Source organism: Scyliorhinus torazame, chromosome 6 (genome assembly GCF_047496885.1).
Source record: "Scyliorhinus torazame isolate Kashiwa2021f chromosome 6, sScyTor2.1, whole genome shotgun sequence".
NCBI lineage: Eukaryota > Metazoa > Chordata > Chondrichthyes > Carcharhiniformes > Scyliorhinidae > Scyliorhinus > Scyliorhinus torazame.
The window spans coordinates 302,110,467-302,136,348 of NC_092712.1; the positions used below are offsets into that span (position 1 = coordinate 302,110,467).

General features: G+C 46.3%; 1 protein-coding gene and 1 long non-coding RNA gene across 11 annotated transcripts in view; one reads left to right on the forward strand and one right to left on the reverse strand.

Moving 5' to 3' along the window:
• Window positions 1–8,677: 8,677 nt before the first annotated feature.
• Window positions 8,678–25,882, reverse strand: part of mylk4b (myosin light chain kinase family, member 4b) — a 237,836-nt gene continuing 220,631 nt past the window's right edge. For 6 of the 10 annotated variants that reach the window (XR_011947879.1, XR_011947880.1, XM_072509930.1 and 3 more), the window contains 2 exons: window positions 18,270–18,402; window positions 8,678–13,069 (listed from right to left, as the gene is read on the reverse strand). Coding sequence is in view for 8 of the 10 variants with exons in the window: in XM_072509930.1 (XP_072366031.1) it covers window positions 12,992–13,069; window positions 18,270–18,402 (211 nt within the window). In the remaining 2 variants the exon portion in view is untranslated. The remainder of the gene's footprint in view (window positions 13,070–18,269; window positions 18,403–25,882) is intronic. The other 4 variants (XM_072509925.1, XM_072509928.1, XM_072509926.1 and 1 more) reach the window with 2 other exon arrangements.
• The window catches only part of LOC140425530 (uncharacterized), a 139,828-nt gene continuing 134,934 nt past the window's right edge, over window positions 20,989–25,882 (forward strand). The window contains exon 1 of the long non-coding RNA XR_011947882.1: window positions 20,989–21,101. This is a non-coding gene — a long non-coding RNA (uncharacterized lncRNA). The remainder of the gene's footprint in view (window positions 21,102–25,882) is intronic.

The following is a 25,882-nucleotide window of genomic DNA, read 5'->3' on the forward strand; positions in this document are numbered from 1 at the left end:
GAGCTCTGTATTTGTTTGCCACAAGTGGGAATATACCTAGACTACGCCCAAATGATGTTTTCTTTAAAGGGAGACCATTGTTCAATTACAGTTTTTCCTGTGAATGTTTGATTTCAATTTATCTGGGTCATTGCTGTTCTCACACCATTGAAGTCCTCCACCGCCCGTCACCCCCATTCATTATCCTCATCCTTGTCCTTTTCTATAGACATCCTAAAACTTACGATACAATGATCACTCTCCCCTAAATGTTCCCCCACTGACGCTAGATCCTCGTTCCAAAGAATCAGAGACAACATTGCCTCATTTCTCATTGGATTGTAAATCTTTTGGTTAGACTGGAACTGATTTTACAATACCTCCATAATTGTTTCATTGACTTAAAGCAGTAAACCGTTCGATGCTTCCATACAGATAAACAGTCGAAGGACTGTGTACAAAAACTGCAACAGAGAAATGGGCTCCCTTTAAAGAAGAGATAGGATAGGTGCAGTCAAGGTACATTCCCACAAGGGGGAAACGCAGGGGAAACAACCGCAGAGTACCCCAGATGACAAAAGACATGGGGCGAGATTCTCCGACCCCCCACCGGGTCGGAGAATCGCTGGGGGCTGGCGTGAATCCTGCCCCCATCGGTTGCCGAAGTCTCCGGCACCCGAGATTCGGCGGGGGCGGTGATCGCACCGCGCCGGTTGGCGGGCCCCCCCGCGCGATTCTCCGGCCCGTATGGGCCGAAGTCCCGCCGCTAAAATGCCTGTCCCGCCGGCGTAAATTAAACCACCTACCTTACCGGCGGGACAAGGCTGCGCGGGTGGGCTCCGGGGTCTTGGGGGGGCGCGGGGCGATCTGGCCCCGGGGGGTGCCCCCACCGTAGCCTGGCCCGCGATCGGGGCCCACCAATCCGCAGGCGGGCCTGTGCCGTGGGGGCACTCTTTCCCTTCCGTCTCCGCCATGGTCTCCACCATGGCGGAGGCAGAAGATACTCCCTCCACTGCGCATGCGTGGGAAGCTGTCAGCGGCCGCTGACGCTCCCGCGCATGCGCCGCCCGGAGATGTCATTTCCGCGCCAGCTGGCGGGGCACCAAAGGCCTTTTCCGCCAGCTGGCGGGGCGGAAATTCGTCCGGCGCCGACCTAGCCCCTCAATGTTGGGGCTCGGCCCCCCAAGATGCGGAGCATTCCGCACCTTTGGGGCGGCGCAATGCCCGTTTGATTTGCGCCGTTTTGGGCGCCAGTCGGCGGACATCGCGCCGTTACCGGAGAATTTCGCCCATGGAAAGTAATGGCAAAGCTGAAAAGGGCTCCATCTGACAGACAACGGGTAAATAATACAATTGAGAATCAGTTTCAAAGGAGAAAGCTCAGAGGGCAATTGAAAAAAAAACAAATCAGTGAAGCAAAGAGAGGGTATGAGAAGAGGTCGGCAGCTAACATAAAAGGGAATTCAAAAGTATTCTACAGGCATATAAATAGTTTAAAGGCAATAAAAGGAAAAATGGGATTGAACAAGGACCTAAAAGGGGAATTACACATGAATGAAAATCACTTATTGTCACAAATAGGCTTCAAATGAAGTTACTGTGAAAAGCCCCTAGTCGCCACATTCCGGCGCCTGTTCGGGGAGGCTGGTACGGGTACATGGAGACACGGGCATGACAGATTTAATAAATTTGTCCTTTGCATCAGCTTTTACTATGTCACGGTGAAAGAGGTGGTAGTTTGAGACACTTGATAGGTTTAACATTGAAAAGGAAGAGGTATTAGATAGACTGGCTATACTTAAAAGTTGATCATTCACCAGGACCAGATGAGAATCATCCAACGGTGCTGAAGGAGGTGAGGGGTGACGGTGGATATTGTGGAGACACTGGCCATAATTTTTACAATCCTCCTTAGACACTGGGTTAATGCCACCACAGGACTGGAGAATTATAAACGTGTTCGAAAAAGGGTATCAGGAGAATCCCAGCATCTTCAGGGCAGTCAGTTTTACCTCAGTGATGGGGAAAGTTTCATAACCGATAATTGAGGACACCTGGGAAAATGCAAGTAAATTAAGGAAAGCAAGCACAGGGTTGTTAACGTCAAATCCTGTATAGCCAACTTGCTGAAGTTTTTTGATGAGGTAACAAAGAGGGCTGCTAATGTGGTGTACATGGACTTCCAAAAGATATTTGATAAAGTGCCGCCCAAAAGACATGTGAGCAAAGTTATAGCTCGTGCAATAAAAGAGACAGGAACAACATGGATACGAAATTGGCTCAATGACAGGAAACCGAGTTGTGGTAAATGGCTTTGCTTTTCAGGCTGGAGGAAGGTTCATAGTGGAGCTCTCCAACGCTTGGTGTTAGGGCCCCTGTTCTTCTTGTGCCCATGACACAGCTGTGGGCGACATGAAAATTGGGAGTACTGCGAACTGTGAGGGGGCGGTTATGTTAATATTCACAAGTTCACAGACAGGTTGGTGAAATGGGCGGACAAATAGCAGCTGATATTTAATGCAGATTTGTGTGAAGCGATTCATTGCGGTCAGGAAATCGAGGAAAGGCAATACAAAATAAAGGGTACAATATAAGGGGCTCAATTCAAAAGGTGTAGAGGAACTTGAAGGTGGCTGGGCAAGAAGGTGGTTAATAAAGGATACATGATGTCCATGGGGCATAGAGACGAAAAGCAAAGAAGTTGTGCTGAACTTTTATAAAATATGGCTTCAGCTGGAGGATTATGCCCTGTTCTAGGCACCACACATTCGGAATAATGTGTAGATATTCAGGAGGGTGCAGAAGAGATTCACCAGAATGGTTCCAGGGATGAGGGACTTCAGTTATGTGGAAAGATTGGAGAAGTTGAAACCGTTCCTCTAGGAGAAGTGGAAGCTGAGAGGAGGTTTGATTGAGGTGTTCAAAATCCAGAGGAGCCTGGATAGGGACAAACTGTTCCCATTGGGGGGAGGATTGAGAACCAAAGGGCACTGATCTAACGTGATTGGCAAAAGCCTCCATGGCAACGTAAGGAAAAGCCTCTTTGCGAGGCAATGACTAGGATCTGGAGTATGGGGCAGGCAGATTCAATCGTGGCTTTCAAAAGAGAATTATCTAAAGAGGAAAACTTTGGAGGGCTACAGGGAAAAGATATGGGGGTGGCACGCGGTTCGTTGCTCTTGGAGAGAGTCAACACAGACACGATGAGCAGAATGGTTTCCTTCTGTGCTGTAACCACTCAATGATTCAATGATTCAAAACAGCGTTTTCACAGAATGGACTTGTTTCGGCTTCACAACTTGCTTCCTGTCGACTTCTATATACGTTACACTTCAGAGAAACACTAAGAAATTCATGGAAAATCACTTCAGCCCTTAACAGGAGTGCTCTGTACTCAGCATCTCCGCACAGTCCATATGGCTAAAAGCCAAGCTGCTTTTTTTTTTCCAAGTCACAGATATAATGGCCTGACTTTGAGAAGTGCTGTGCCAAACCGGTGCCAAATTAACCAGGTGGATAAGAGCTGCAGTGAAAATCTAAACACTGAGCCTCCTGAATACGGTTCATATAATAGAAAGGAACAAATTCCACAGAATTCTCCAAAGGCTGTATGACCTTTGAGAACTTTCATGATAGGCTCCCCCAGTATTTCATATCATTGTGGTGAAAAGTGTGGTGTTGGCGGGGAAAACAAATAGCAAAAAAATACGTTTCAAGCAACAAACCCCAACGCAAAGAGAAAACGACATTCTGAACAAGATAGCAAGTAAGCTATTTTATTGGAAAGCACCGCTGTGCCCCTTCAATATCGGCCTGTTCATTTGTCAGGTGGCATGGGGCGAGCGTGTGTTGGAATTCAGATGTGCTGCGCCATGGCAAAGGGGCAAACATATCTGGTACCCCTGTGAAGGTGGATTTTTAATATCAGTTGTTTTGCCATGGGGAGGCATGAAATGATGGTGGGGGTGGGCACTCACGTACTGGCGCACAGTTCCCAGCTGCTGGTTTACAGTGTGACAATGGGGTACCGGGAGCTGGTTCTGATAAGAAAATGAGAACATAAGCAATAGGAGCAGGATTCGGCCTTCTGGCCCCTTGTTCCTGCTCTGTCACTCAGTAACGTCACTGCCGATTCTCTGCCGCCATTTCCCCACCTTAGCCCCAGAGCGCTTGATTCCTTTAGTGTCCAATTTCAGTGGTTGAATCTTCCTACGATGGAGAGCCTCTCCGTCATGGTGAAAATACGGGAAATGGCCTGGTTCTTAGCCTTGCCTCCGAGCATGGTATGTTCCATTTTCACGGAGGCAGGAGTGGAGACCGGCTGGGGTTCCCGCGCCTGGGTGGTTTAAGAGGGAGATGGCCATTTAAATCACCGGCCGATCTGCTGAAATGGGATTTTGGTCGGCCATGCGTGTGAAAGCTGGAGTGTGCAGATTGACGACCTTGGTTGTGGGTTGATCCATTTTCGTGGCCCCCATCTCCTACAAAATTCTGGTGAACACCAAACCGGCTCTGCCAGGTATCTTTACTTGGTCAGCGTTTGTGGGAAGTGTGGTTGGGGGAGGCAAATTCCCATGGCTCCATTGTAGAGCTGAGCCACATGTTAGTGGGTGGGGGAGGGGGGGAACAGTCACGGGGAGAGGTTCATGGGCAGGAGAGCAGTGGTACGAACAATTCACTAACACAGACGCCTACCTGGATTTAGTGAGGTCTGCTTGCCATGGTTCCTTCAGGAACTGTCGATTAGGCAGCTCTGTGCCTCATATCAATGGGCTGAACATGCACAATCCTCTCGCCAGGACCTCAAAATTGCTTCAGGGCCCGATTTGTGAAGGCCCTTGTGAAGGCTGTGATGAGCGGGCCAGTGGGAAAATTGAGATGAGGAATGGGCTGGCAAGTTTAGTCCCGCGTTTTCTGAATCGCTGCCAACCCATTCCTGACTGATCGAGGCCTTGGAAATCGAGCCCTACATGATTTTTCTTTCTGGTTTAGTTGCACTGTTGACCTCTAGTGGCAGAAAGAACTTGCCATTGGTCAGCCAAGGTGGGTTGAACAAGTCAAAATGAAATGAGAGTCCGGCTATTATTTGCAGTATTTTAAGAATTAAATCCTACAGTTTTGTCCGCTTTTCTGTGAAAGCTACAAGTCTTTGCCTTGTACCTGGCACTTCCACGTGCGGGCCTTCTGGAGAGCCCCTTATGGGTGGGTGGGGGGGAAGCATTTTTTTAAAAATGCAGATCAGCTCTCTGCACAGCTGGCAACTGGCTCTATCAGGCCCACACCGACAGCGTGACGGTGTCAGAGATGCCTGCAGCATTTTATTTCTCCAAATAGAACCGTAGAATTCCTACAGTGCAGAAGGAGGCCATTAGGCCCATCGAGTCTTGCGCTGACCCTCTGAAAGAGCACCCTACTGAGGCGCACTCCCCCAACCCATCCGCATAACCCCACCTAACCTGCACATTTTCTGGACACTAAGGGGTAATTTTTAGCATGACCAATCCAAATCAATGACTGGGAAAAAGGGGCTGAAGGAATGGTAGCTCAATTTGCTGATGACGCAAAGATAGTTAGGCAAGTAAGTTGTCAAGAGGACATAATGAAAATCGCTTATTGTCACAAGCAGGCTTCAAATGAAGTTACTGTGAAAAGCCCCTAGTCGCATGGTACAGGAAATGAACCATGCTTCTAGCCTGCCTTGGTCTGCTTTCAAAGCCAGCGATTTAGCTCTGTGCTAAACCAGCCAAATTATCTACAGAGGGATTTAGAATAGTTCAGTGTGTGGGCAAACATTTGGCAGAGGGTGTGCACTCTGGGAAAATGTGAATTTGTCCACTTTGGGAGGAAGAATAGAAAATCAGTATATTATTTAAATGTAGAGAGATTGCAGTTCTCTTCAGTATAGTGGTATCTGGTTGTCCTGGTACATGAACCACAAAAAGTTGGTATGCAGATGCAGCAAGTAATTAGGAAGGCAAATGGAATGTTACAAAGGAAATGGAGTATAAAAGTTGGAATTTATGCTACCATTGTACAGGCGTTACTGAGGCCACATCTGGAGTACTGTCTACACTTTTGATCTCCTTACTTCAGAAAGGATATAATTGCATTAGAAGCAATTCAGAGAAGGTACACTCAATTCATTCCTGGGATGAAGGATGTATGAGGAAATGTTGCCCCTGTACTCTTTGGAGGTTACAAGGATGGTACGTGATCTTGTTGTAACAGCTAAGATCCTGAGGGGACCTTGACAAGGTGGATGCTGAGAGGATGTTTCACCTCGTGAATCAGGGATATAACGAGTAATTCAAAATCTCTTGTAAAATTGTTGTAGAATTTATTTGTTCTTATTGAAATAATTTCAGGTGTAACCAATGACCAGTGATGGGGTTGAAATCATCAACGATGATGCTATTTATGTACCCATCACATGTAGCAGCATAGTTTTTGTTGTGTCCATATGGTTCCACGTGTGCGGCTGTTGTGCGCAATTATCAGCAGCTATATAATCAGTTGGTGGCTTTTGTCACCCTGTAGCTACCATTTCATTTGCATTGCAGCTGAAATGCGGTTGGCCCTGTGGACTGCAGCAGAATAAAGGCATCACGACTGCTGCCAGAATACCAGGCATTGACCTGTATAATTCCCTGCTGTTAAGAATTTGCCTAGCAACAGCAGTAAATCGAAGTGAACAAAGCATCATAGGATGTGAGATATCCAGCAACAGGTAGAAATCTGCCTAGAGACAGTAGTAGATAGTATTCAAAAAGCTCCATTGATATGTGTCTCTCCCAATAACGAGATTAGAAGACTGTTCAGTTAAGAATTAGGTGTGAATGTCTTGAGGTGAAACAACTTATAGATGATTTGGAAGGATTTGGATATGTTAATGTATAGTAAAGAAAGCTGATAGGGGCAGTCAGCCAAATACACAGAAGGCATAATCAAAGAGGAACAAAGGTATAATTGACCAGACCCTAATAAGCCTGGGAGGAAGTTAACATTCAGCAGGCTCGGAAAGCAGACAGGCCGGATTTCAGCCACCCAGCCTGAAGGCCAAAGTTTTCCAGCTAGCAGCCGAGGGGGCAAGTTTACAGGAACACGCCTCCAAGTCTCAGAGCCAAGGCAGTGCAGAAAAGCTTCGTAACGGCAGTTTTAAATATCTTCGCTGGACCAGGAAAAGGCGTTTACCAGACTTGAGTATCATCCCTGCGTTCTGCGGTAACCATAAGCTGGTTATTTAATTTGGATGTTGTTTGGGGAAATGGGGGAAATCTTACAGAGTTCAGGAGCGAAATTCTCCATCCCGCCCCGCCACATTTCTGCCCCAACCCGCTGGCGGGAGTCTCCGTTACACCGGCCGGTCAATGGGGTTTCCCATTGTGGGGCAGCCCCACGCCGTCGGGAAACCCCCGGGCGCCGGCAAAACGGAGACTCCTGCCAGCGGAGAATGACGCCCCAGGTATCATGGATATATCTTGGAACAACGGGAATGTTCTATATAAACTGTGTGATTAGTAATTCATACATCTTAATTGCATGAGAGTGGAATAGCCCTGTTTGCGTGCATTTGTCTTTTCTTTAATAAATAGTTTTTAATAATTGTTACACAATGACTGGGCTGTGTATTCTCACTGCAGTTTCACTGATTTCCTCACACCAAAGTAAAATAAAACAGTGCACCCGACCCATGAACCAGTGTTCGAAGTTGGGATACACTCGCAGAAGGCATCAGTGTGCTTAGTGACACTGTCTATAAATCAAACATCAGTGGTAAGCTGCGGGAATGGGATCCTTTTGCTCCCAATGTAGGACACAGTTGACTTGCATCGCACTCCAAGGTGAAGTCAATGGCACCCTTCAGCATGAGGAAACACATTATAGCAAAGCCCAATGCTCCCTTCACCTGCTTACTATGGATAGAATAACAATGTGTTTTGTTTTCAATTAATAATTCTCAATGAGCTATGAGAAATTATAAATATCTCCAGCATTAGCCTGGAAGAAGTTAAATGCAGAAAGTTCATTGCCGCAGTCACCTTCACTGCCGTTGGCAATACGGTACTTGCCCCACTCTGACGTTCAACAGGTACCAGATTTCAGTGAGGCCAAATCAGCTGAAGCAAAGACATCTCATACATTGTTGGCTGCTGAGGCTTAGGTCCGGGTATTGCTCCCTGAACACCCCGCGCAGACGTGCCCTCCTGAGAACCCTTCACCACCCCTCGTCCTCCGTCTCCCACCAGCTCGTCTCGCTCCGCATGGTCTCTGTTTATTTGCCGAGTCAAGTTACAATCCCAGGGGAGCACCTGACGGTGCATACAGACGTAGGAACCACTGATGTCTGTAAAGGTTTCTCCAGAACATGCCATACCACCTGCTGCAGACTTTTGCAACTTGAAAAACTATGGAAAGCACCAAATAAAGGGGGGGGGGATCCTTCCTGCTGCGAATGCTTGTATAGCTGTGCAAGGTTAAGCGAAGGTGTTGGCTAGAGTGTGAAGCTGCAAGAGTGTTGGCATCAAGCCAGCATTGCATGTCAATTGGTGTCATGATCTGTCCGCACTGCCTTCCTCGAGTCGTTCACTGTGTGCAAGCTATCGCACTCCTCAACGGTGCCTGACACGGTTTGCCCCAAAATTGTTCTGCAGATGCCACTTTGAAGCTCTAAGGGTACAACAATCAGGCACAAAAAAAATTCCAATTTCTTGCCCCAGAAGGTTTATTCAGAACAATCATACTGCTGTAAAAAGCTTGGCTCCTCCACCTCAAAAGAGAAAACCTCACATGGCTCTGAAATGTGTACATTTGAGTAGTCCACTAAGCTGGTGACATAAAGGGCACATTACAATGAGGGTTCAGTGTTGAAGTGACATTTAAAAGTCTTGAAACCTGACGCCAGTATATCCTAAAGGGATTGCACAGTCGGTGCTGCCAGTTATGAAACACCATCAGCATTTTAACTATGACATATAAGCAGCACGCCCGGCACTCACTTGCAAGTAACATTTTATACGAGACAGTTATCTGTTGACAGCCTGGCCTTTATGGCAAGTGTACAGAACGCTCTCCAGTTTCTCAACTGAGGCACGCAACATTATTCACATTCAGAAGATATTTTGAATAAAGATATCAAAAAAACATGCAATATTGTAACAGAGGCTGGCTTGGCATGCTCCCTCCAATTTGACTGAAATAAAGTAAACATGGCAAAAAAACCATAAAATAAAACACATTAATGACCTTTCAGCTCCTGGAGGCGCTAAATTAACCCACTTGTTTCCACAGATTTCAAGTGTTTTCACTATTTCTGTTTATGCTTTCCTAAAATTCATTAAAAGCATTGCTGGACAGAAAAAAGTCAAAAGTCTCGGTCTACATGATATCGATAACACCCAAAGTCTCGGTCTACATGATATCGATAACACCCAAAGTCTCGGTCTACATGATATCGATAACACCCAAAGTCTCGGTCTACATGATATCGATAACGCCCAAAGTCTCGGTCTACATGATATCGATAACGCCCAAAGTCTCGGTCTACATGATATCGATAACGCACGTTCAGCAGACTTCTTTCAATATCAGGATGCTAATACTAATCTGTTTTCACAGCATTTATATTGTCACATCAATTCTACTGGTTTCATTAAATGTACAAAAAAGGATGCAGTTATTCACACTTAGTAAATAGATCTGTGCACTTATGAAAAAGAAATGTAACTCTACTATGTATTAAGGCGGCACAGTGGCTAGCACTGCTGCCTCATAGCGCCAGAGACCTGGGTTCAATTCCGACCTTGGGTGACACTCTGTGTGGAGTTTGCACTTTCTCCCCGTGTCTGCGTGGATTTCTTCCTGGTGCTCGGGTTTCCTCCTACAGTCCAAAGATGAGCAGGTTAGATGGATTGGCCATGCTAAGTTGCCCCTTAGATGGCTCTTTAGTCCAAAGATGCGCAGGTTAGGTTATGCGGATAGAGCGGGGTGGATGGAGGAGTGGACATGGGTAGGATGTTCTTTCAGAGGGTCGGTGCAGGTTCGATGGGCCGAATGGCCTCATCCTGCACAGTGGGGATCCAATGATTTTTTAAATCAAACTATGCAATAATCAGTTTAAACTGCAACAATCATTTTGCAAACACTTGCAAAATGTATATAGCATGCCTCTACATACAAAATAAATCTTTAAAGCAGCTTTTAGCTATCACAAGAACTTTGCCATATTACTCAACAATTAAAGATCTAAATATTGATTTGAGCATCTCAACGAAATTGCAAACGGGAAAAGGTAAATTGATAATATTTGTACAACTCCATTAACACCCTGGTAAGCAACAGGGTTCACAGAGTCAAAATAATCAGATAATCCGCAGTTAAAATACAGTGAGATTAGAGTGGAACGTTGAAATATTATATTTCAAGCCAATTGCTCTTCACTAACAATGTCTCACGTTACAGTAGCTTCGAAAACATTGTTACAACTCAATTTGCTTGTTTCAGTTTGAATTAGAAAGAAAATATGAAGCGGGGACTTTAATTTCTTTTTCAAATTGAGGGGGACAAAATAGCTTGCAGAGGGCCAGACTTTGCACTTTATGGATACCTGTATGAGATGCAAATTGGATATATAATACATTTAAAATAAAATATCAGAAGTATAACTGTTTTTATACCTTTTAAGAGCCAGGCGCTAAAAATTATGTTGTCGTAAAGACACTTGCACTAAATACAGTTAAAATGTTTTTAAAAATTAAAACTATTCAAAGTCGCAAATTTCCATTTAAGATTTTACATTAAAAAACAAAAAAAATTGAACGATGATATTTTATGACCTTAGTGTACTTCAAATTAATTGCATTTCGCTCACCCGCTCACCCTTCCAACTTTCCTCAGTGATGTTTCCCCATGTGCTCTACATCATTTCACAGAGGTAAACCTGCCAGGTGAGCAGCCCAGGATGACCCAGGTCAACTCACTGCCTCATTTCTGATCCCTCTCAGTGGGGAAGGGTATTTCATCATTCTCACAAGCAGACAGGCTACGTGAGCAATCACCGCACCTTACAAGACCCAAGGTAGCACTGTGAGCGGTATAATTTGAACAAAGCCGTCCTCGCAGGGATAAAGTAGTAACATTTTCCACCCACTGATTCGGAATGGGCAGATAGCACGGTTTAATGTCAAAGTCATACTGCCTTTAGTGCAAACAAATCTTTATTTTCATGATATCCCATTCATGGAGTGCATATCTTAAGATTGATACTGGTGCAGCTTTCTTCTTAATGCCCACTTGCACCAGGGCGGGAGAGAACGTCGCGTTTCACATTTTAGAATTTGTGTACATACTCAGTTCTGAATATTGTTGAGACTTCCAAGAGTTGGTTTGCAAAAAGCTGATCCAATAGCCCTTTTCCTGTTGGTTACATTCGTGGAGAAGTCTGCCTTAGTGTTTTTTAGCTGAAACTTTAAGATTTAAGTTTAAAATGTTGGGGGCAGCAGGCAGAGAAAATATTGGCAGCTCATCATTTTCAGGTAGCCCTTTTCCCCCAAAGATAACACAGTGGACTTTTGACAACTAGTTTCAGTGGCTCTCTTCATGCAGCATGCAGTAACACTGCGGCGAAAGAGCAACACCGCAAGATCAAACAGCTTTACTTCAAACAAAAATCACAAGGAGTCTATTCAGCTACTTGCTAATGGAACTGAGAGTCCAACTATCTGCAAGTGTCTCGCATAACGGGGCTGTAAAACAGTAAAATCGAAAAGTACGGAAATGTACAAGAGGGTAACAGTACCCCAGTCCGACTGCTGTCAACTGCATTATTCCAAGGCACAGAATTACCCTCGAGTCGACGAACTGGAACTTTGAAAATATATTTGAAAAAAGCCTTGCGGGCAATCTATCTGTTTGAAGGTTTTCCAGATCCACAGAGAATTAAGCCAAAGAAATTTAGGAATCATAATTTAAAAAAATATATATTTCATGGGATGTGACATCATTGGCAGGGCCTGGCTTTATTTCCATCCCTAATTGCCCAAGGCGGCAGTTAAGAGTCAACCACTTTGCTGTGGGTCTGGAGTCACATGTAGGCCAGACCAGGGAAGGACAGCAGATTTCCTTCCCTAAAGGACATTAGTGAGCCAGATGGGTTCTTACGACAAATGGCAATAGCCCCACGATCGTCATTCGGCTTTTAATTCCAGATTTTAATTCAAATTTCAACACCTGCAATTCATTCAATTAATAGCTTCTCCAACCTGATGTTTCACTGTTTTTTTCCCCCTTCATTGTTTCACGGGACATGAGCGTCGCTGGAAAAGCCAGCATATGTTGCCCATTCCTAATTACCCTTGAACTGACCTAGGCCATTGCAGAGGGCAGTTAACATTGCTGTGGATCTGGACTCGCCAGGCCGGGAAACACCTCAAGGGCACCAGTGAACCAGATGGGTTTAAAAAAAAAATCACAATCGATGGTAGTTGCCATGGTTATCATGGCTGAGATTTGCTTTACAACTCAGATTTATCAATTACATTAAAATTCCACTCGCCACTGTTGTGGTATTCAAACCCACGTCCGGATTCAGTGACATTACTGCTACACCACCATTGCCCGTCCCCTAAAGGATAAGAAACCTTAAATACTGGGGTGTTTCGAATTTGATGAAAATTCTGCTGTCTCTTGCGCTTAATGTTCGACGTCTAAATGATAAATACACTTTACACTGGCCATGAAATTAATATAGACATTGAGATCTTAATAAAATAGCTACAATCACACCACAACTGCACCCCCTTCTTAGAAAGATTTTTTTTTAAATCCAAAAGACACCCATAAATTTTTATGAATGGCAGTTCTGTTGCTCAAACTTGGCATCTCTAAAGCAGAACCTGATTGCATTGAGAGTTGAAGAGTAAATGAAGGCATTTTGGCAAAGGCTGCGAGGAAAATCCTGTGTGCTGCTGTCCTGGAAGGAAAGGAGCACTTTGGTCATTGGTCCAGTCACAGACGCTCAGAATTCAATGGAGGCCAACGTCCCAGAATTGAGCTTCTTCAGTCGATTTGCAGCGGTTACCGCATAGTAGTTCTTCTACACAGAAAGAAGAATAAAATGAGATTTACTTGTTTTCCCCCCTTTTGAAATCAGTCCGTGCCAGAACTGTGAGAAGATAAGACCCGTGGCTCATTATTGATGTGAAGATGTCACATTTTGGCAATCACTCCTGACATGAACTGACTGCATCGCCGTGTATTAAACTACAGATATCACGCGACCCCCTTTAAATAGGTCCACAATCATTACAGCTCAGCTATATTGAAAAAAACACAATGGCGCATTCATTCAAACTGGAGTGCACCTGGCAGGATGAGAACACAGGCTGGCATCTCAATCTGTTCTCCTCTCCATTGTAACCTGCTCCTTGCTTGTTATGCAATGATATATTTTCTTGTGGGGTGGCAGTGATGAGTGATAGATCACTCGGGGAGTCTGGGTTGTGTGGCAACATACACTTTTGTAGCATATCATAGTCTGGACTTAGGCATAGGGATCACATGGACAATCAGAAATCGCTCCCACTCTTCCCACCTGCTATTGGCACGTGTTGAACCGCTTTGCAGGTCAATAGTCAACCTGCTTGACCACATTATGACCTCACCTGCCTTGGCCAAACCCAGAGCCTCTGACCCAGAGGTCGAGATGCCCCCCCATTGTGTCACAAGACCTCCACTGGGCCCACTGCACCGCAAAACCTCCACACTAATCAAAAGGAGAAGCTAATAAATAGTCTCCCTTTTCCTTGATATCTGCGAGCTCCGAGCTGCCCACCTAGCCTGGTAGCAGCTGTGTAACCTATTCATTTGATTGATTCTGCCTCGACCTTCTTCCGCAAGACTTTTGGTTTAAAAAAAAATAAAACAGGATTGCCAGAAACTTCAATAAACTTTCCATTCACTCGATCAGTTCAACCTCCAACAACACGCAAATGTTCCTCAGTCAGAAATGTAGGACAAGTCGCTCATCAACCAGAAATTAGGAGGGCTGTGTTAGAATACTTGAATTCATGAATCTTGGAAAATGTAGCCAATACTTTACTTCTAAAGGTAGCCCTTTTCAAGGAAGTAATGATTTCTGTTTCAAATGGCTCAATATTCCTGCTAAAATAATGGGTGGAGGTTGGTCCTCAAATGATTTAATCATTTATCTGCTAATATTGGCCACTGTAAATTCTAATCTGTAAGAATGTTAAAGGTAACTTTGAAAGCATAAACTTTACAAGACATCTGGGAAGATAGATGGGATTCTCCGATAATGGGGCTATGTCCCCACGCCGACGGGAAAACCGGTGCCAACCACTCCGGCGAAAACAGCCCCCGAAGAATTCTCCAAATGTTCAGGGGCTATTTTGACGCCGGAGTGGTTGGCGCCGCTCCAGTCAGCACCGCAGGGCAGGCGCGAGTTCACGCATGCGCTGACCGGCTGGCGTATTTCCGCGCATGCACGGGGGGGGTTCTCTCCTCCGCGCCGGCCCCCGGGCAATATGGCGGAGCCCTACAGGTGCCCGGCGTGGAGGAAAGTAGGCCTCCACGGAAACAGCCCGCCCACAGGATTCGTAGGCACCGATCGTGGGCCAGGATAACCGTGGGGACCCCCCCGGGGTCGGATCCCCAGGACCCCCCCCGCACACTTACCTGCCAGTTCCCGCCGTGCGTGAGGTGAGTAATTCACGCCGGTGGGACTGGCCAAAACTGGACGGCCACTCGGCTCATCGGGGCCCAGAGAATCGCCGGGGCGGGGGGCGCTGTCAACGGCCCCCGACCGTCGTGGCGGGAATCCCGCCGGCCCCCGAAAAATGGCGCCGGAGAATAGGGCAGCCGGCGTCGGGGCGGGATTCTCGCCTGCCCCCGGGGATTCTCCGACCCGGAGGGGGGGGTCGGAGAATCCCGGCCTTGGTGATCAACAGTGATGATTCTTGATTCCCAATGTTGAAAGCCATTCTCCCATTTATCTGCATTGCAGTAGAGCCAAGGGGTGGTCTGAAACCATTGTGTATTCGTTGGAAGGGCTTATCAGGCATAAATGATGGCATAAAGGTGGAACTAAGTTGGCTTGAGTTTGACTTCTGACCTCACCCTATGTTTAAATTTACCTTTATTCAGGATCAGTTTTGGCAGTTCTCGACTAAGCCTACAATGAAAGGCTGAATAAAGCTTTGCATAGGGAGGAGATTGGCAGGCATTAATTTCAAAGGGACTGAACCTGAATCTTAGGCAAGGATGCTGAGGTGCTACCATTTTGTCATCTAAGTTTTATGCCTCAGAGACATTTTCAAAAAATTAATTTACGGGATGTGGGTGTCGCTGGTTAGGCTAGCATGTGTTGTCCATCCCTAATTGCCCTTCAGAAGGTGGTGGTGAGCTGCCTTATTGAACTGCTGCTGTCCTTCAAGTGTAGGTACACCCACTGTGCTGTTAGGGAGGGAGTTCCAGGATTTTGTCCCAGCGTCAGGGAAGGAACGGTGATATATTTCCAAGTCAGGGTGGTGAGTGACTTGGAGGGGAATCTCCAGGTGGTGGGGTTCCCAGGTTTCTGCTGCTCTTGCCCTTCTAGATGGTGGTGGTCATGGATTTAGAAGCTGCTGTCTAAGAAACCTTGGTGAGTTACTGCAGTGCATCTTTTAGATGATACACAAGGCTGGCACTGTTCGTCAGTGGTGGAGAGTTTGAATGTTTGTGGAAGGAGGAGCAATCAAGTGGGCTGCATTGTCCTGGATGGTGTTGAGCTTCTTGAGTGTTGTTGGAGCTGCACTCATCCAGACAAGTGGAGAGTATTCAATTACACTCCTGACTTGTCCCTTGTACATGGTAGACAGGCTTTGAGGGGTCAGGAGGTGAGTTACTCGCCATAAGATTCCTAGCCTTTGACTTGCTCTGGGAGCCACAGTATTAATGTGGCTAGTCCAGTTCAGTTTCTGATCAATGGTCACCCCCAGGATGTTGATTGTGGAGGATTCAGCGATGGTAATGACATTGGAGGACAAGGGGCGATGGTTAGATCCTCTCTTGTAGGAGATGGTCATTGACTGACACTTGTGCGGTGTGGTAACTTGTCACTTGTCAGCCCAAGCCTGGATATTGTCCAGGTCTTGCTGTATTTGGACAAGGACTGTTTCGTTATCTGGGCAGTCGCGAATGGTGCTGAACATTGTGCAGTCATCTGCAAACATCCCCACTTCTGACCTTATGATAGAAGGGAGGTCACTGATGAAGCAGCTGAAGATGATTGGGTGATGGATAACAAACAAAGAAAGAGACTACTGATAAGCTAAAGCCGTGCAAGATGTACATATACTGGAGGATGTTCTGTGTATCCTTCACAGGTAGAAAGACAAATGAGGAAGTTCTGAAAATGGCTGGAGGGAAGAGGAAATTCATGTATGACCATTAAAGACAGAAAGATACAATACTTCAATCACATTATTACAACAACACATTATTAGATGGTGGAAGCATGGGAGAAAATGGATGACAGATATAATGGACTGGATACTGTTGACAAATAAGGAATAGGGGAGAGAAGCACAGGACGGGCTGCTTGGAAGAAAATGACACCAATGGACAATGAATAATTGGGTTGGGAGTACAGAAGTAAAATTAATCCCAAATGCAAGTTTACAAAAGATACATTTGTAATGACATTGTAAGCTCAGAAACAAATTCCATTCAACATTCATTAAGATTGATGAATGTTGTAATGCAAGAAAAGTTCCTAGAATATATAAAACCTAAAATTACACAATTTGCCAAATTTGTTACTATTGGTGCGAGGCTTGGAATATAGTTTAAAATATAATGTGAATAATACAAGAGCCAGATAGTAATGCAGGTTGAAGTATGGCCCATAGATTTCAACATGTGCTTTTTTCCCCAGGTGTTCAGATTTCAGTACTGAAATTATTTAGGTTAAACATTAGAACATTATGTTACCAGCATTTTATTTGGAAAAGTAAGCTACCCCGAATAAACCACAGACACTTGCAAAACAGATAAGTTAGGGGGTAGAAATTATTGTTGGTCATGTTATTGCATCAACACTTTGTGTGCTTGTACTAAATCCCTACTTTATTGAAGCCATGGCTCAGTTAGTAGCACCCCCGGCTTCTCATGGGGTCAAGTCCCATTCCAGGGCATGAGCTCAGAAATCAAAAGCTGACACTCTACTGCAGTACCAACAGCATGCTGCACTGTCAGAGCTGCCGTCTTTCGAATGTAGACGTTAAGCCAATCAAGGCCCTGTCTGCTCTCTCAGGAGGTTGTAAAAGATCTCATGGAACTATTTCAAAGAAGAGCCAGAGGAGTTATCCCTGGTTTTCTAAACAATACTCATCTCTCAATCAACATTGCAAAAAACAGATTTGGGTCATTATCACATTGCTGTGTGCGAGTTGGGTGCTGTGCTTCCCACATTACAGCAGCGACAAACGTCCTGTGGTCATGAAATGTGCCAATATAAATGCTAGGTTTTTTTTAAGATGCAGTGGGAAGAATTCGCAAAGAGTCTGATGATGATTTCTATGATAAGGCAGCCAATTTTCCGGATCTTTACCCCTACGGAAAGCCCAATTCCTGACCATAAAGTCAGGAAAAATGGTAGGGACCCATTTTGCTGATCTCACTTTCCTTCACGTTGGGTGTTTCATTGAAGAGCAACTATAAATGGGAGTTGTGACCACTGCCAAGTCCCTGGGGTGCTGCAGTACTGTCCCAAGGACAGTCTCAAGATGCTTTGATTCAGTTCAGACTCTCCTCTTCCCCATTGATAATGTTTCAACTTTATGGCCTTCTGGCTTCTGCTCCCCAAAGGCCTGCACCTGTGCTAGAACTTCCACCAGCTGTTGGCGGTACTACGCCCTGCCGGGAACAGGTCTGCCCTGCGGTGTTCCTCGGCCATGTTAATCGTTTTGAGTCGGCAATAGCAGAGTTTCTGAGCATTGACAGGAAGAGTGGACTTGTGGAGCGCCAGTCAGGGCGGAGAGGAGAGGGAAAATCAGCAGCTGAAATCCCGAAAAATAATTTCTGCGCCGTAGCCTCTTGAAAACTTGCCAGAACAGCTGCACATGCCGCCCACTGAGACACCCTAAAAAGTACAAAGCATTTTCGTTTTGGCTTCTAACAATTTCAAATCACTTTTTAAAATGGGCCACACTTCAGATCCGTACTCCGGTTTGGAAAAGGGGGAACACAGAAATGGAAAATGCTTCATCTAATGCCATTGTAAGCTATCGTTGTACCTTCCACAGCCGTCGCACCATGTATTTCTGAAGAAGGATCTGGGACTTGAGACGAACCTTACATTGTTTAGCTTTCTCTGCTACGTTATTTAGCCATGGTTGTTTCAGGCACTGGGTGGCGCTGGCTCTTGCACTGTAAAGAGAAGACAAGGATCCATCATGTTTCTGTGAATTGGGACATCTTAGGATGCAGTTGTGGCAAATTTAATCAGTGCACTTAAAGGCTTTCAGCTGTAGTAACGATAAAAGTAACAAACTCACACATGCACACCCCCCCACATGCACACACGTACACACAAATTCCCATGCATCAGGTCATATCGATGCCTCCATGGTGATTCACAGAGTTCTAGTCAAGGCATGTAAGCTAAGAACAAGAACGTTGTGTGTCTTTAATACATGCCTAACTGGTGCCCTCAGCCAACCTCGGGAGAAGGTAACTGATGAGTGCCAGTAACACAAGCAATTACTTTCCTACACGCACACCTTAAAACCAAAATAACCTCAAAAATGTCTATGGCCGGGAACATTTTGTGATATATCTATTTCCAATATTATTTATTTCCAATAGGAAAAACAGTAAAAAGAAAAAAGGGTAATAAGAGTCCAGGCCCAAACTGGTAAATTCTGCCAGGCAGCTTGAACCAGAGGGTCTTTATCTGACCGTTAACATTTGTATGTTCACGATTTTCTTGGCGTGTCTCCCACTCTGCCATCAAAACCAGGCTGGAAGATAAAATAAATATTGATACATTTCCATTGCATTTGTGGTGATCTTGCAGCAGAGGGGGAGGGTACAGCACCAAGGTCCCACAATCCAAATTATACCAAGTTAATAATTTTGGGGTTTCTTTTCTTGTGGAAGAAAATCAGTTTTCCAGGTCATTTACTCGTGGTTAGCATTTTGGGAACTATAGAGTCATCGGCTGGAATTTTCTCGGTTGGCTCACAATCCTAACATCGGGACTATATACAGGTCCCGAGACCCCACTTACCAGCATGGCCTTAAGGGTGGCAAGCCAGTTAAATGGTTGCTTCCATGTTCACTGCCCTGTTAAGGACGGCAGGCAGGAGCGCACCCGAGGCAGGAAGCCCACAGCATAAGATGGCTGGCAGCTCCACTGGAAGAGACGGGGCGAGGCTGAGGCAGAGAGGCAAGCCTGAGGGAGCCTCAGTAGGTGGGCATTCTCTTCTGTAATAAAGAGGCCACACGCTGGTAGGACTGCCTCCCCAACATTGGTTTTGGCTGCAGATATAGCTTTTAACCTTGGTGGCCCCTTAATTGGGGAAAGGGGCCTCTGGCTCCGGCAACCCCCCCCGGCCTGCCACTGGGAGGCAGCCCCCGTAGAGCTGCAGGAGTCCCCACTTAAGGGACTGCTCCGATCGTGGGAAACTGCCCCTAGGTGGGGCCCAATTGTCTTCCTGTCTTTATAGAGCTAGCTGCCAATGTTGTTCCCAGTCCTGGATCCCCTGGGAAGTTCCTCCATTGGAGGATGACATTGGGGAGCCAGCCTGACTCGCCTTCCCACTACACTATTTTCCCAATTCCAACCCGTCTCCAAGTGGTCAAGAAATCTCCCCCCCCCCCCCCCCCCGCACAAAATCGTACAGCAATGATTGAGGCCATTTGCCCCATTTTGCCCAGAAAGAGCGATCCAATCGTGTCAACGCCCACGCCATTTGTCCCATTGCCCTGCTAATATTTTCATTCCAACTCTACATTTCATTCCCTTTTGAAGGTTGCAGTTGAATCTGTTCCATCGCCTTTTCAGCCAAGCTTTCGTGAAAAAAAATACTTTCCAGTTTTCAAAAAACGATGGAAAATATGAAATCGACCCATCTAGTAAATCTAACTGTAAATGTCCTCAATAAAAGTGCTTTCAGGTTTATGGGAATTCTTGAATTTAATGAGAAACCTGACACAGACCCTTAATGCAGCAGGAAAATGGAAGGCCCTTATTAAACGTGAGGTTTCATGCTGCCATTCGCACTGCCTGTTAGTCAAAATTACGACAGAGATTCTTCAATTGTCATTTACATAGACCGCTGCGCTAAGGAGCAGTACAAGCGCTGACATGTCCAGCTACGCAGACTGAGGGAACAAGAATAGTAACAAAAGGCAAAGGAAAGGCAGTGACAAATAGCAAAAATCATGCTTTTGTGAGAGATATGAGTGAGAAGAAGGAAGAGAGAGAGAGAGAGAGAGAGAGAAACAAAAGCAACAGATGAAAAAGTAGATAGCATCCAAAACCGATTAAATATCGCCAAAGATTAGGTAGTGAGGCTTTTATAATAAAGGATTCTGATAAACTAAACCTACTCCTGTCTCCAGTCTTCTCTCTGGCTCATTCAACTAACAAGAGTTGAGTACACTGTGTGGGGAATGTATAGTGCTAATAATTCACCAGTGCATTTGTATCATGTTCTGCTGTTGTGATATGTTGTTAACCCTGTGGGCTCCACCTATGGGCCATTGTGTGGCTTCACCCACAGGGGGATATGTTGGGGCATGTACAGGCTCCGCCCATGGCTCCTCCCCTTAAGAGGAAGTATAAAGAGCAGCTGACCTGCAGGTAGTTCCCAGTATTGTACCCGTCGCAGGCAGGCACTGTTCTAAGCTGATTAAAACCACGGTTTACTTCTCCTCGTGTCTTTGAGTGAGTTGATGGTCGCATCACAGTGTAACCCTATTGTACTTTGCCTCTCTATTTCCAGAACAACAAATGTTTAGTTAAAAAGAAATTCCTCCAGAAATAAATATCACAACAGAGGAACAAGGATGAAAGACAGAGCAGAGAGGGAAACTTCAGTCAAAACAAAGAAAAAAACCAAGTAGGTTAAACTATGTGAGCAGAATTGAACATTTTATGTGCCTTACTCATTGACTCATTTTCAGAGTTCTCCACAGTGATTAAACCACTCACTGACATTGCTTCGTATAATTTAGACCCTACAGCAAACTGGAACGCAAAAACTGCTTCCCAAATTTACCAACAGCAACTTTGGGCTGGATTGTGCGCGCCCCGCTTACAGGTTTGAAGGTGAGGGGGTGGGGGTGCATCCAGCTGATGATCCTCCTGCCACCTACCCGCCCTTGACCTGCATTGTGTAGCCTACCCACCCCCGAGGCTATTGAGGCCTTTAAGTGGTCAATTAATGAACTCTTAAGGGCTGCATTTCCCCCCTCCCCTCTCCCTCATACCAGTATTTTCCTGCGGGGGTGGTGGGGAGGAGGGGGTGGAATGGGCCCACACCCTGAGCGAAGCCTGGAAGCTCCAGCTGTGCAGGCTGGTGGTGTTGAGCAAGTGGTGGGGAGGACCTCCTTTGGGCCCCCTTGGCCCTTTAACCCTCTCCCAGGCTCTGGAACCCGGGCACCAACCCACTCACCCATTCTTGTCCCCAGTCATCCCCGCCAGACCTACTTGTCAATCCTGGCTCCTCAACATTGGCAACTGTCTGTAGTACCAACAGTGTCCACCGCTCCTGGTGGTGCTGCTGGAGCCAAAGAACTTCCAGGCAATCAGATCAGGCAGCTTTCCATGGAAGGCGGGGGGCGGGGAGGGGGGGGGGGGCAACTCCCCCACAAGAATGGGGTGGAAGTGTTGCCTTGAAGCTATTAATGATGCTCCCACTGTTAAATTTTTGCGTGGGGGGGGGGCAACTCCCCCCACAAGAATGGGGTGGAAGTGTTGCCTTGAAGCTATTAATGATGCTCCCACTGTTAAATTTTTGAGTGGGGGGGGGGGCAACTCCCCCCACAAGAATGGGGTGGAAGTGTTGCATTGAAGCTATTAATGATGCTCCCACTGTTAAATTTTTGAGTGGGGGGGGGGCAACTCCCCCCACAAGAATGGGGTGGAAGTGTTGCCTTGAAGCTATTAATGATGCTCCCACTGTTAAATTTTTGCGTGGGGGGGGGCAACTCCCCCCACAAGAATGGGGTGGAAGTGTTGCCTTGAAGCTATTAATGATGCTCCCACTGTTAAATTTTTGCGTGGGGGGGGGCAACTCCCCCCACAAGAATGGGGTGGAAGTGTTGCCTTGAAGCTATTAATGATGCTCCCACTGTTAAATTTTTGCGTGGGGGGGGGCAACTCCCCCCACAAGAATGGGGTGGAAGTGTTGCCTTGAAGCTATTAATGATGCTCCCACTGTTAAATTTTTGAGTGGGGGGGGGGGGCAACTCCCCCCACAAGAATGGGGTGGAAGTGTTGCCTTAAAACTATTAATGATGCTCCCAGAGTTAAATTTTTGCGTGGCTGCCGTTGCGATCGTGGGCAGTTTACTCCCAGACGGTTTAGCTGGAGGTTGAGTGGGGTGGGGATCACAGCTCCCAGTAAAACATACTCCTTCATTCCAGTGCAATGCAGTTCTGTGAAATTTGTAGTGATCTTTCAGTCTTAAGTGTAACAGAATGGGGCAGCACGGTAGCATTGTGGGTAGCACAATTGCTTCACAGCTCCAGGGTCCCAGGTTCGATTCCGGCTTGGGTCACTGTCTGTGCGGAGTCTGCACGTCCTCCCCGTGTGTGCGTGGGTTTCCTCCCACAGTCCAAAGATGTGCAGGTTAGGTGGATTGGCCGTGATAAATTGCCCTTAGTGTTGGGTGGGGTTGCTGGGTTGTGGGGATAGGGTGGAGGTGTTGACCTTGGGTAGGGCCTCTTTCCAAGAGCTGGTGCAGACTCGATGGGCCGGGTGGCCTCCTTCTGCACTGTGAATTCTATGAGAACTGCAGTTATCAATTTTTATCATGAGCGGAAAGCTTCTGAGGTCCTGCGGAAGTCCACTGAGTTGGTTGCTATGGTATATCTTGCTGTAACAGGGGTCTGAATGTTTCACACGTAGCTCATCAATATTTACTGCGCTTTCCATTTAAATCAAACAACTTTCACGTGTTCCATGATATGACATAGGAACAGAAGTAGGCCATTCTTCCCATCGAGCATGTTCTACTATCTAATGAGATCATGGCTGACCTTTTTCCGAATTCCATTTACCCGCCTTGGGGTCTTGCAAAAATCTATCGATCTCAGATTTGAAGTTGTTCATTGAGCTAGCGCCCACTGCTTTTTGGGGGAGCAAGTTCCACACTTGCACCATCCTTACAAAGAATAAATGTTTGATAACCATCGTCCCAGATAACCTAACTCTGATTTTAAGGTTCTCAACTCCTCCAGTGCAAAATGTTTTGTTTTAGCTTTTTAATCATTTCGTTTCATAATCCTGAATGTCCCCTATCTATCCAGTCCTGAACCTTCATATATTCCAGGACATACAAGCACAGGTTATGTAATCCCTCTTCATAACCTAACCCGTGGGGACCTGCTAATAGTTACAAGTGCCAGGCAATGGCCATTTCTAACAAGGGAGAATCTAACCATCTACCCTTGACAGTCAATGAAATCACCATCATTGAATCCCCTGCCATCAACATCCTGGGAGTTGATCAGAAACTGACTGGACCATAAATGCTAGAGCAGGTCAGAGGCTGGGAGATCTGAGGCGAATAAGTCACCTCCTGATGCACCAAAAAATGTTCACCTGCCAATAGGCACTAGTCAAGAGTGTGATGGAATACTCTCCATTTATCATGAGCTTGGTGCAGCTCCAACAAGCATTTGGGAAGCTAGATATCATCCAGCCTGTTTTATCAACACCCAAGGCACCACCTTAACAATTCACCCCCTCCACCTCTGATGCACAGTGGCAGCAGTGTGTACCAGGTACAAGATGCACTGCAGCAATTCATAAAGGCTCCTTCAAAAGCACCTACCAAACCCGCCACCTCTACCACCTAGATGAAACATAAATACATTCCATAGAATTTACAGTGCAGAAGGAGGCCATTCAGCCCATCAAGTCTGCACCAGCTCTTGGAAAGAGCACCCTACCCAAGGTCAACACCTCCACCCTATCCCCGTAACCCAGTAACCCCACCCAACACTAAGGGCAATTTTGGACACTAAGGGAAATTTATCATGGCCAATCCACCTAACCTGCACATCTTTGGACTGTGGGAGGAAACCGGAGCACCCGGAGGAAACCCACGCACACACGGGGAGGATGTGCAGACTCCGCACAGACAGTGACCCAAGCCGGAATCGAACCTGGGACCCTGGAGCTGTGAAGCAATTGTGCTATCCACAATGCTACCGTGCTGCCCCATAACAATCGCTTATTGTCACAAGTAGGCTTCAATGAAGTTACTGTGAAAAGCCCCTAGTCGCCAAATTCCGGCGCCTGTTCGGGGAGGCCGGTACGGGAATTGAACCCGCGCTGCTGGCCTTGTTCTGCATTACAAGCCAGCTGTTTAGCCCACTGTGCTATTTATCCAGCCCCATGACAAAGGTGTCATGTATAGGGCTACCACCTAGACGAATAGGGGAGCAAACCATGGGAACACTACCACCTGCGAGTTTCCATCCTTGCCACAGACTATCCTGACTTGGAACTATACCGCCGTTCCCGCACTCGATCAAAATCCTGGCAGTCCCTCCCTAACTGCGCCGTGGCTACCCTTACACCACATGAACTGCAGTGATTCAAGATGGCTGCGCACCACCACCTTCTCAAGGGAAACTAGGCAAGTGCAACAAATGATGGCCAAACCAGTAGTGGCAACATCCCAGGAAAGTATTTGTAAAAATTCTGATGAATCTGCACTCCTTGCCTTTTCAAAGTTGTAAAGCCCAATGCAATACATTATACTCCAGAAGTGGTCTAACCCGGGTTGTGTATAGCTGTCGGAAACATCCTTTATATTCTAATCTGCATGCATTAAAATCCAACAATCTATTATCCTTTCTTATTTTTTTCTTTCTTCCTGACCGCTGCATTTTGGTGATCTGTGCATATGGGTCCCGAGACCCATTTGGGCCTCACTGTTCCTCGTGTGAGACCATTTAAAAATGATCAGAACTATCCTAGAACTCCATTTGCTGCGGTTTCTCCCATTCCCTTAGTCTGTCAGTGTCTGTGCAAAAAACACAGAAAATGCTGGATAAACTCAGCAGGTCTGGCAGTATCTGTGGAAAAAGAAACAGAGTTGATGTTTCGCATCAGTATGACTCTTCTTCCGAGCTGAAGACGGGTTGAAATGTGATGGATTATATAGTTGGAGATGGGGTGGAGTAGAATAGAAGGTCAGGGATAGGTGGGAGCTAAGGAGAGATTGACAAAGACGTCATGGACACAAGACAAAGCTTTTCCTCCACAGCTCTGAAGAACAATGATCTGGACTTGAAACATTAAAGGTGGCCCAGTGGTTAGCACTGCTGCCTCACAGCGCCAGGGACCCAACCTTGGGTGACTGTGTGGAGTTTGTATGTTCTCCCCGTGTCTGCCTGGGTTTCCTCTGGGTGATCCGGTTTCCTCCCACAATCCAAAGATGAAATGAAATGAAAATCGCTTATTGTCACAAGTAGGCTTCAAATGAAGTTACTGTGAAAAGCCCCTAGTCGCCACATTCCGGCGCCTGTTCGGGGAGGCTGGTACGGGAATTGAACCGTGCTGCTGGCCTGCCTTGGTCTGCTTTCAAAACCAGCGATTTAGCCCTGTGCTAAACAGCCCCTGCGGATGTGCAGGTTAGGTGGATTGGCCATGCTGAAATGCCCC